The 12,667-nt window shown below is 40.7% G+C and overlaps 1 protein-coding gene across 2 annotated transcripts in view; it reads right to left on the bottom strand.

Annotated features, from left to right (window-relative positions):
• The window catches only part of ZCCHC2 (zinc finger CCHC-type containing 2), a 62,394-nt gene that overhangs the window by 21,801 nt on the left and 27,926 nt on the right, over positions 1-12,667 (bottom strand). For both annotated transcript variants that reach the window (XR_007145793.1, XM_047827613.1), the window contains exon 6: positions 2,259-2,353. Coding sequence is in view for 1 of the 2 variants with exons in the window: in XM_047827613.1 (XP_047683569.1) it covers positions 2,259-2,353 (95 nt within the window). In the remaining variant the exon portion in view is untranslated. The remainder of the gene's footprint in view (positions 1-2,258; positions 2,354-12,667) is intronic.

Raw genomic sequence — 12,667 nt, 5'->3', positions numbered from 1 at the left:
ACACCAAGGTGACACAGCATAGAACACTGGACTGGGAGTGGGGACCCTGAATCAGGGAGCCTGCTCTCCCCATGAACACCACAGGTCTGGAGCAAGGGGCTTCACCTCTGCCAGCCCCAGGGGCTCACGCGCAATAGGAGGGGAGCACTAGATTAGTGCTTCTCAGACATCGGTGGTGTGGGAAGGCTTTTCAAATTTCTAATGTGTTGTGAAGCATTCCTTTTATAAAATATAAGCAGGTGTGGCAATGTCCAACTGCTACAAAGCCTCTCAAGTGTCCACCGTGAGTTTCTATTCTATTACAGAGCAGTGGCCCACGGGGCACATTCTGAAAGCCCCGGACTAGTCCTCAGGTAAGGTGCAGACTGGTGGGGTTCCAGACCGCGATATGCTGAAGTCATCTAGGAGTTAACATTTGTTTTCTCAAGTGTCAGGACACAGACTAAGTACTACTGTCTATCCCTGGGGACAAAAGGTAGAGCTGTCATTTTTTTCAAAAAAGTGCAAATGAACTTTGACAACAGTGTGTTCCCTGGTGAAACAATGTGGACATCCTGACCACATTTTCCACACTCCCAAAACATGTCCTTTAATACATTTTAATTTTGCAACAATTTGAGGTCTTCCAATGTACTACTCCCTTTAGCACCACGCGTGTAATTTAAATACTGTAAAGCTCTCGTGATGAGTTTTCTCTTATTTATATATGCGCTACTCACTTGGGCCAGTTTTCCTGGGTCGCCTGTTAAAATTGGAATTAAAAGTTTAACTTTGTGTTTTCGGCATGTGTTAAACAAACGCTATTTATAGATATTCCTTAAAAAGTACTTCCACTCGGTTCAAGCAGAAGAAAGCACTGACTGTTAGATCTATACAGCTCCAGGGTGATTAGGATTCTCTTTAAAAAAACAACCAGCTACTGTCACTGTTCAGACAGAAATTTAACCGTGGAGTCACTCATCTCATCTCATCAACGAGTCATCAAGAATCTCCCACCCTCACCCCCCACCCCCCCCACACATACACACGAGAGAGAAACTTTAAAAGTTAACCCGTTATCATATCCACTCATATTACTTTTTCTAAATTCTCTTTCTTCCACCTCAAAACGAGCAAACATGCATTTTCTTTCCTCTTTAGGTACAAGAAAATAGGACTTTGTTGATAGCAGAAGGAAAGGTTAAAAAAATAAACACAGCCACTTGCCATAATGGCTGTGCTTTAAGTTAGCACATTCTCCTAAAGCCCACATCAATGTTCCTGGCAAAATATTTGTTTAAAAAGGCAGCTGAGATAGATGTGCATAGAAGCACACATAAGGCTGACTGTGAGGAAGGATGAAACATGAGGGCAAAAGCAACTTACAGGAACAGAAGGAAAAAAATGGGGGAAATCTTCAGGAGGTAATATTTCAGTTGGGTCTTAAAACAGGTGTGATTTTAACAGGCTGTGCCAAAAGGAAGGACATTGAAAAGTTCAGGTGCAGAATGAGCCAAGACACTGGGACAGGAAATGGCAGGTATACTGAGTAGATGCCAAGCCTTCAAGCAGCCAGAGCCTGAGAGACTAGCAATGAGGCACAAGGAGGCTCACGGCAGGGCTTGAATTTCAAATCAAACTTTTAAGGTTTTGAAGAGGGGATTTAACCAACCGATCCCTGAGGTAATCCTGGCGTAGGTTAAAGTCAAGTGAGAAACCAGAACCGGAGACATGAGTGAGGAGGCTTTGTGCGAGGTGTGCATGGAAGAAAGGCTTAACAGCCCACAACGGACTGGTAAGGAGGGGCAGAAAGGAAGGCACCCCCTGTCCGGCATGGCTTGGCCTGTAAATGACTGAATGTGAAGAGGAAAAGTGGAAAGAGTAACGCCCGGTTTCCAGCCAGGGAGGCTGCGGAGGTCACTACGGGAACACGGGAACACGGGACCCGGGAGGAAAGGCAGATTCTAAGAGGTGACACCCCCCGTGCCCGGCAGGGCAGCACCTCCGAAGCCTGTACACCAGGTGACAAGGCCCTGGAGGACCCAGTATGTCCACGAGATGGGAGACAGCTGGCCTTTCCCTTGCAATCAGTCTGTTTTGTGACTTTAGCTTTGACACACTATTTTCTGTAGAACTGCAGTGTCAATTTCACTGAAAACTACACGTTTCTTAATCGTAGGCCGCTATTCCTCAACTGCCAGCCCCATACAAGGTAGCACAGTGAAACAGGAACGCTAAGCAAGAACACATCCGATTTCTAGAGAGGAGAAGACGCTTACTGAGGCTGTGCAGAGGGTCTGGTGATATGGACTGAAAGAAGCTGTGCACTTTCTGACTCTGTAGAAAAGCTTGGGATGAAGTTGAAAATAGCTGCCTGCACATAAAAGAAAAGAGAGGTGTTAATTTCACGTAATATAAACCCACAAGAGTCTCAGTTTAGACTGTAAGGCAAATTTATGTGGCAGTTTAATTCAGTATTATAAGTATACTTATACTTATACTTATAAGGTGCTTGGGTAGCTCACTCTGTTAAGCGTCCGACTCTTGGTTTTGGCTCAGGTTATGATCTCACGGTTCGTGAGTTCGAGCCCCAAGCACTCTAAGCTGACAGCACAGGGCCTGCTTGGGATTCTCTCTCCCCCTCTCTGCCCCTCCCTTGCTTGCATGTGTGCATGCGCTCTCTCAAAATAAACAAAAAAAAAATACTTTTTTCTGAGGAAAAGAATATTATTTTCTAATGTATTTCCCACAGGAAGAAGTGAATAAAAGTTAAACTTATTTGCAAATATCTGGTAAATGGGCTTATTTCTAATTTTCTATAATCTAGTGGCATGGTTTCACTTCTGGCAATAAAAAAAAAAAAAAAAGTTATTTCAGTCTTTTGTCCAAGTGGCCCAACAGCTATCTTTCTGCCAGATAAGAACTACAATTCCTTTACTCTTCTTCACAGGTGTTCCTTTTCATCACATGGCTGTACATGGAGGAGCCTTCCCACACTCTGAACCTAAGAGCTGGGGTGCTAGGAGTCCTGGAAACTATGGAATGCAGTGTCTGGTCAGACAAGTATTACTACATCCCAAGGCCTGACTAGCTGATGATTCACTCCACTGTGTATCCTTCCCATGATTCTAAGCTGTTATCTTTGAAAATCAGCTTTCCTCACCTTTTACTAGTGTAATTAAAAGATTCAAACTCAAGTCTTCTCTACAAAACGGACCTTGCAATAAGGGATATAGTTACATCACAGAAACTAATGGAAAGTTTCCTCAAGGATCTGGATACCAGCTCCACCACATAAAAGCTGATGTACTCTAAATAAGTTACTTAGCCTTCGAGCGTCATTTTCCTCATAGGGAATACTACTAGTTCATCAAGGTTATGACACTCACGCAGTACATAAAGCCGTCACCCTACTCAACATACAAATCCACTTCCATTACTTTTGAACACTTTAAATACTCATTTAAAATTCTTAAATTTCTCCCCAAGGTTCCTAACCTGTCATTCAGATTAACTGTCAAGTCATTAAATACCTTATCAAGAGATGACCCTTACAGACCAAAGTCACCTTGTACATTAGGCAAAACTGCTTCTTGGTATGCAGATGTGGAAATAAATATTCGATAGGAAGACAAACGAGAAACGACGAGATGGAAGACAAATGAAGTGAGGAGCTGATCTAAATCCCCAAGTCTGCACACATTACTTGAGACTGGGGACCGAGACCTGAGGGCAGTGGTAGAACCTATGACCCATTTACTTTCACAAACCAAATGGTCCAAAGACAGACAGACACACCTTTAATTCAAGACTTGAGTCCCGAGAGACAGCTTGGACACCGACTACCAGTCCAAAAATCAACCGCATGTCTGCTGTGGGAACACGGTGCTGTACATTTAAGCCAAACCAGAGAGAAAGGCACAGGCTTGAAGTCAGAATACAGACTAAAGTCAAGGTTCAGCAACGTATAACCACAAGACAGCAATTACGCCTATGTTTGTTTCCAAATCTAACTGGCTAGAAGCTAACATATTAAATTAGAAAAACAAGATTATATACGGACACGACAGAAATTACCCAATCCCAATGTACATTTCAGTGGCATATTTTCATTTTCCTAACATCAGTGTATCTGGAATAGTATTTATGCAGTGTCCTGTGCCAACCCAGTCTCTACTTCTCTTATAAACTCATTTCCTATTTCTCACTTACAATTCCCCCTTCCTTTATCATCGCTACCTTTCTTAAATCACATGAATGATAATCATCCTAATCTAAAATTCACAAATTCACAAACTGAGAATGAGGTGCCCTGACAGCCTATCAATAATGCTGTTGAGACCACAAGCTAGCCACAGAAATCAAAACACTTTTAAGGGAAATATTAGACAATAAGCCATTTTTAAAAATAAAATTTTTGAAGAGGAAAATCTTTCCAAGCAGGATATAAAACTCTGAAACCATTAGAGAAAAGATTGATAAATCTGACTATCTAAAAAAAATTAAACTGTCTACACGGCCAAGAAGTAGCAACAAACGGGTCCTTTAACAAATAACTCTTACAAATCAGCAAGACCAATAAAAAGTGGGGAGGACTGAAAAAACCATCCACAAGAAAGTGCACATACAGACTAAATACAGACTCAACTACAGACTAAAATGAGAAAGTCTTCCTCTCTGAGACTAGCAAAGATGAGAGATTGAGAGTATATGTCTGCTGTGTGGTTGCAGAGATACAAACATAAGGAAGGCTTCTGGGGTGTAGAGCGTTGCTACCTCCTTAGAATTTAGAAACATCACTTATTAAAAAATGTATAACTTATGACCAATTTCAATTCTAGAAATTTCTCTTACAGATAAATGTATCATATGTGTTAAGAAACATATGTGGACATTCCCTGTAATACTGGTTGTAGCAGTTTAAAAATATTCAGACTCCAAATGGCCATAAAACATAATGATTAGTTATGATACAACTAAAAATAGATTATGTAGCAAATAAAAAAGCAGCAGTCTTTTTACATGTACCAATGTGTACATGTATGTATATTTAATGAAAAGATTAAGTGGCAGAAAAGTCTGTATAGGATAATTCAATGTGCACAGTGTAGGAAATATACACAAATACATAAAATCAAAGTCATGTACGTGCACAGAAAATTTCTGAAAAGTTATGTAAGATTTTTAATGAAGGTTATTTCCAGTGACCAAATTTGGAGAAAGGGCAATTTGAGACTTTTGGCATCACACCTTCCTTTACATTCTTCACGAACAGCTTCAATAGCACCTTTATAAAGGACTTACACACACACACACACACACACACACACACACACACACACACACACGCCTCTGTGATTATCACTGAGGAGAACCCTAAAAGCTGTAATAAGGAGTCAGACATACACTTCTTAATTGTCATCTTGGCCAGGAGCCAAATTTCTAAAAGTGGCTCCTTCGTAGTTTTTCTCCTCTGTTGAAAATCTCCACCTTATAGAAAAGTTGCAAATATGGTAAAAAAATCTATTTCTGAACCATAAATAACTCATCTCTGACAGCCCAACACCTGGCAAGACATTAGCATTTCCTACAAAGACATCCCTACTGCAATCATATCAGGACACTAACACTGAAAAGTTAATACCTAATCCTCAGACCCCATTTAAGTTCTCCCAGCTAATTCCTAAGTGTCCTTTTCACCACAAAGGCCCAGCTGCCACCACAGCTCCTCATGGTGTTAAGAGGTCAGGCCCTGTAGTTTGTGGAATGGTCCCCATGTGGGTCTGTCTGATGTTTCCTCACAGCAGGAACGTAACAGGGCTAGGCTGTGTTCTTTTGCTACAGCCTATTGTGTGCTAATTCTGACTGACCCCCTCACTCATCAAGTTCAAGTTAGGGATTAAAGTGGTATCTGTCAGGTTTCTCCACTCTAAAGCCCTCTTCTCCTCCCTTTATGAATAATAAGCATTATTTTGTGGGAAAGGACTTTGATACTGTAAATATCCTCAAATGTTCAATCTATTCATTTATTATTTACACTAACACAGACTCATGGTTTCCTATTTTATTCAATATTACTGTTTTATTTATTTAGATGTTCGATTTGCTCCAGATCTGACCACTAGGAGTCCCTTCAAACTGGCTTCTGTGTCCTTTTGACCAAACCACTTAATTCTTTGAGCACTTCCTTGCTTTTGGGTACAAGAGGCTCATCTTGTACTTTTCCTGCCCTGGCCCTGCAATCGGCTTTTTCCTCCAAGGAGCCCTAGTTGTGCTCCTTGGTGGAGAATGGTATCATAAGTCAAGCTCTGGACACCAGGTATTCCCATTGCTACAGGCTATGGCTGCTTCCAGACCCTGTCTTTCTTTCCTTTCTTCTTTTTATATGTTGATTCATTTACTGTGAGAGGAGCACAAAGGAGTCACGAGTTGGGGAGCGGCAGAGATAGGGAGAGAGAGAAAACCAAGCAGGCTCCACACTGTCAGCATAGAGACCGACGTGGGTGGGGCTTGAACCTACAAACAGGGAGATCATGACCTGAGCCAGATGCTTAACTGTCGAGCCACCCAGGTGCCCCCAGACCCTTTCAATAAACAGAGCCAGGGAATATATGTGTACACACACAACCATATTTCTGTATCTTCCTATATATACCCCAAATCATGATACACCCAATATCTTCAATTCCAATCAGACACTTCAGGGTTCATTCTAGTTTTCTTCTTTTCTATAGTGTAACTCCCTTCTCCAACAGAGAGACACTTGGTCCTCACTATTCTTAACATACTAATTAGGTCAACTCCCCGTGGTAATGCTTTCCCACTGTTGCCCTACCCACCTCCCGTGTATGTGCCCTCCTGACACCAGCAGAGCTCGAATGCCCTGCCAGCCGCCTCTCAGGTGCACGCCCTCTGACACACTGTGCCAGCCTCCCAGCACCATCCCCGTGACTGAATGACTCCTCCTTCCACTTGGGGTCCCTTTGCTAGTCCATTAGGGCACACCCCCTAAAACCATTGCTGCTGACTGCCTTGCTCTGTTCCACTGAGTGGCTTTATGACTTTCTTGTTCAGGAGGGGCGGGGGGAAAAGAGGACAGGAACTGATGATCACTCTTTAAAAGTCAAGTCCTACAAAAAACCTAGACACTGATATTCCTGAGACTTGAACCATAGTTTAGCATAGCTCCCAGAGCACACATGCATGAAGTTTTAAAGTAACAGATTAAGCTGAATAATAAATATCTGAGAACATGGAAGAGTATTTCAGAAATAGTACCAGGGGGAGGAAAACCAGATCTATCAGCTATGAACAAACTATAAAATTCTAATAATTAAAAAGTGATCCTGGAACAAGAATGAGATTGTCGCAAGGAAAAATCCATGAACAGGTTACATACCTATGAATGAAGGAAATCAGTAATATAGGAAAGAATCAATTCACTGTTTGGAAAGAAAAATAGATTTAGATCCTGACTTCACTTGGTACAACAATATAAATCCAAACTGATGAAAGGAACAATAAGAGAAACTATCACACACACAAAAAGTACACTGATCGTGTTTCGAAAGATGGATAGCCGCAAGTTTTTTTAAATAAGTGAATATATGTGGCCCAAACTCAAAGGTTACCAAGTGACCAGCCAGTCTCATTCCTATTGTCAGAGCCCCTCTTCTTCCCTAGACACAAGCCTCTCTGCTATTTTATTGCTTATTTTTCAGAGATAATCTTTGCACACAAACATGTACATATCCTTTAAAACGGTGACATTCTACTAGCTGTTCTCACCTTGCTCTTGCTCTCTATTGTTCTTTTTCAATAAGGCCACACGGTATTCCTGTGAATGAATGTCCCATGAGTTAACCAAGTCTCCATCAACATCTAGCTGTTTCTAGTCTTTTGTAGTCAAATATTACAACAGTAAACATCTGAAACACTCATCTTTGCATACAGTGGGAATACACTTGTATGATAAATTGCAAGAAGTGGAAGTCGTCAAAGGTTACCTGCACTTAAGTTGTGATATCGCCAAACGGCTTTCCATAGAAATTTTACCAGTTTATGTAACTGGCCATGAGTACCTACCAAACTTCTGGATCTTTGCATATTCAACAGGTTGAACAGAAACTCACGTAAGGTGAAAAACCTGTGCGCTGAAAACTGTAAGACACTGAGACGACACAAATAAATGGGAAGATAGATAGTCCATGCTTACTGATTAGAAGAATATTGTTAAAATGTCTATACTTCCCAAAGCAATCTACAGATTCAATGTAATCCTATATCCAATAGTATTTTTCATAGAACTAAAACAAATCCCACTAAAACATATGGAACCAACAAAAACCCCAAACAGCCTAGGCAAGCTTGAGAAAGATGAATAAACCTAGAAGTATCACAATCCCAGATTTCAAACTATATTACAAAGCTACAGTAATCAAAACAGTATGGCAACACAGACGCACAGTTCAATGGAACAGAATACAGAGCCCAGAAATAAACTCACACTTTTAAGGGCAATTAATTTATGACAAGGGACACAAGAACACACAACAGGAAAAAGACAGTCTCTTCAATAAATGGTACTGGGAAACTGCACAGCTTTGTGCAAAAGAATGAAACTGTACCATTTTCCTAAGCCATACACAAAAATTTGGTGTAATAAACTCAAAACAGATTAAAGATCTAAACGTGAGATAGGAAACCATAAAACTTCTAAAAGGAAACACAGACAGTAAACTCTTGGACACTGGCCTTAGCAATATTTCTCTGGATCGGTCTCCTCAGGCAAGGGAAACAAAAGCAAGAATAAACTATTGGTACTACATCAAAACAAAAAGCTTTTGCACAGGGGCACCTGGATGGCTCAGTTGGTTAAGCATCTGATTCTTGGTTTCAGCTGAGGTAATGATCTCATCAGGCTCAGCACTGCTGGTGTGGAGCCTGCTTGAGATTCTCTCTCTGCCCCTTCCCCGCACGTGCGTGCGCACACTCTCTCTCTCTCTTTCTCAAAATAAACTTAAAAAATAAAGCTTATACACAGCAAAAGCAATCATTAACAAAATGAAAAGGCAACCCTATGAATGGGTGAAGAAATTTGCAAATGATATATCCAATAAGGGGCTAGTAACCAAAATATATAAAGAACTTCTAGAACTCAACACCAAAAAACCCACAAATAATCTGCTTAAAAATGGGCAGAGGACCTGAGCATATGTTTGCCAAAGAAAACACACTGATGGCCAACAGACACATGAAAAGATGTTCAATATCACTAATCACCAGGGAAATGCAAATCAAAACCCAATGATATCATCCTATGCCAGTCAGAACGGCTAGTATCACAAAGACAAGAATAACAAGTGTTAGTGAGAATGTGGAAAAAACGGAACCCTTATGCACTGTTGGTGGGAATGTACACTGGTGCAGCCATTATGGAAAAGAGTAATGGAAAACAGTATGAAAGTGTCTTAAAATATTAAAAATAGAAATATCATACAATCCAGTAACACCACTTCTGGATATTTAGCCAAAGAAAATGAAAACACTAATTTGAAGAGATACATGCAGCCCTGTATTTACTGCAGCCTTATTCAAAATAGCCAAGACACGGAGGCAACCTAAGTGCCCGTCAATAGATGAATAAAGAAGATGTGGTATACAGAATGAAATATTACTCAGCCATTGAAAGAGAATGCCATCTTGCCATTTGGGATAACATGGATGCACCTAGAGGGTATTATATTAAGTGAAGTAAGCCTGAAAAAGACAAATACCATACGATTTCACTTATATGTGGAATCTAAAAAACAAATGAACAAACCAACAGAAACAGGCTCACATACAGAGAACAAACTGGTGGTTACCAAGGGGAGGGGGTAGAGGGATGGGTGAAACAGGCAAAGGGGACTAACAGGTACAAACTTCCAGTTATAAAATAAATAAGTCATGGGATGAAAAACAGAGCACAGACTATCGCCACTAATATTGTAATAACTCCGTATGGTGACAGATGGTAGCTACACAGTTTGTGCTAAGTGTACTGTATTATACATAATTGTCAAATCACTGTTACATACCTGAAACTAACACAATATTGGATGTCAACTACATATTTCAACTAAAACTAAATTTGGAAAATTTTTAAAATTTTAATATTTATTTATTATTGAGTGAGACAGAGCACAAGCAGGGGAGGGGACACAGAATCCCAAGCAGGCTCCAGGCTCTGAGCTATCAGCACAGAGCCCACCACAGGGCTCGAACCCACTGACCACAAGATCATGACCTGAGCCGAAGTCAGACGCTCAACCAGCTGAGCTACCCAGGTGCCCCTAAATTCAGAAAGTTTTTAAATTAAAAATGTTTTAAATGTAGTAGCCACCTAAAAAATCAAAACTCAAGGTTTTAATTTGTATTTCTGATTATGAGCTTTTCATATGTTCAAATGATGCCTAAAAGTCCAGTTTCTCTGTGCTATTTGTTCATATATGCTCCCATTTTCTCCCTTGCTTTGGACTATTAGTTTTCATTACATTATTGATTTTTAGGAGGTTTTTTTTTAATAAGAAAGAAGTTATTATAAGTATTTTTTCCCTGAATTTGAAGTTTGTCTTCACTTTGTTTGTAGTATATTTTGTTCTTTAAATTATGTAGAAGTTGGATTTCTGAATACTTAAATTTCCATTTTTAATGGTTTCTAGGTATCATGATACTTAGTAAAAATTTTTTTCATACACATACTAGAAATTTCACGTTTTCTTTCTTGCATTTAAACCTCTGAGCCATCTAGATTTAACTTTGATGTAATGAATGACACATAGTTCCAGCCTAACTTTCCCCCCATATATCTACAGTGATGTACCTAACATTTAATAAACAACCTACGAATGACTTTCTTTAGTGAAGAGATAAAACAGAAACATAGAAACAAAGACTAACAAACCTAACAGAATATTCTAAACTTCATTTCAAAAATCATCACTAACTGGATGACTGAATGGCTCAGTTAAGCGTCTGACTCTTGACTTCAGCTCAGGTCATGATCCCACAGTTCGTGAGTTTGAGCCCCGCATTAGGCCTGCACTGCCAGAGCAGAGCCTGCTTGGGATTCTGTCTCCTCCTCTCTCTGCCCCTCCCCTGCTTGCTCTCTCTCTCTCCAAATAAATAAACTTAAAAAAAAAAAAAATCATCACTAACTGAAAAATACTGTATTACTAAAGATACGTTGTAAAAACCACTAAGATTCAAAAAGATAAATTGATAAAGGACAGCTGATCTTACAAAATATAAAAATGGCTAAACTTACAAAAAAGATACTGAATTTCACTAATAAAGAAAATGAAAATTAAGCCAATGAGATCATCATTCACCTGTCAAATTAGCAAATATTTTTTAAGTGATACTCAAAGCTAGTCAAGCTGTGATAAACAAGGAAGTTCAAACACTAAGCACATGTACTCCTACTTACATAACTTTTTCATTAAAAAAATAATAATAATATATGTGTTATTAGGGATCCTAAAAGAGGATCCTACTCTTTACATCAGTAAATCAATTTCAAAGAATCTCTCTTCAGTAATTACTCATAAATCTGGAAAATGTTTTAGGCACAAAAATGGTCAAAACTCTGGAAAATACCCCAGAAAATGGTCTTTCTTCCTCAAAACAGAGAAGGAGTCAGAGGAATGATGTACGGCCAGATGGGGAAGATATTCTGTAGCCACTCGAAATGATCTTGAAGAATTAAATAAAAAATGCTTAGAATTTGAGAACATAGGATAGAAAACTGCACATCTAATATTACAGGCAAAACAAAAAAAAAAGGAAAAATGAAAAAGGCCAATATTAAGTTATTTGAATAACTGTCATCTTTTCATTACTTTTCTGTGTCTTCCAAATGTTCTATGTCGAGCAGTTGTCAGATTTACCAAGAAAGCCCCAAACTACCTAAATACACTGAATGACTATATGGAACACTGTAACACACCAAGATTGTATTATATTTTATCACTCTGAATTGGAGCAGTATGCAACAGAACTCTGAGGCTACTACTGGTCAGCCGCGGGATCTCGGGCAAGGTAAGGAGCTCGGTTTGAACCCGAGGCCTAGCAGCACGCAGCGTCAGGCTGGAACAAAGCGCACCCTGAAGCCAGCACAGCCAGGGTAGCGGCACACAGCGATCTGCTCCTGAAGACGTAAAGATGCACACTCTGTGGCTCCCCACACCCCACAGGCTGCCATTCGGCATCCTCACTCCCTCCTCCAGTGCAGATTCCCCGCCCCGGTCCATGCTGCCAGATGCCCCTCCACCCCCACCCCCCCAAGTGTCACAGCTGGAGAAGCTCCCTCCTGAGCCACTTCAGAGGCAGTGGTCTGAGAGCCTGCTCGACGAGCACTCCACGGACCACGAGCATCTCTGCAGCCTACCGGAATCCCAGGACAGTGCCCACGGCGGGACCGTGGAGTCTGAATCTGCACCTCAACGACATCCCCAGGGATGCATAAGCCCATGGCTTCTGAGTAGCGCAGGAGACCCAGGAATTCAACCAACTCTTCCTCACCATCACCACCCACCCTCACCGGTCTCAACCCTGGAAAGCTGTGACCACGCCCTAGCGCTCCTGTTCTTTCTCTGAACCTTCCTGCCGTGCCCTCTGCGAGGCCCCACGTATCCAGGCTCTTCAA

This window comes from Prionailurus viverrinus, chromosome D3 (assembly GCF_022837055.1).
Source record: "Prionailurus viverrinus isolate Anna chromosome D3, UM_Priviv_1.0, whole genome shotgun sequence".
NCBI classification, from domain to species: Eukaryota; Metazoa; Chordata; class Mammalia; order Carnivora; family Felidae; genus Prionailurus; species Prionailurus viverrinus.
The sequence above is the reverse complement of the archived record's forward strand: the minus strand, read 5'-3'. Positions and strand labels throughout refer to the sequence as shown.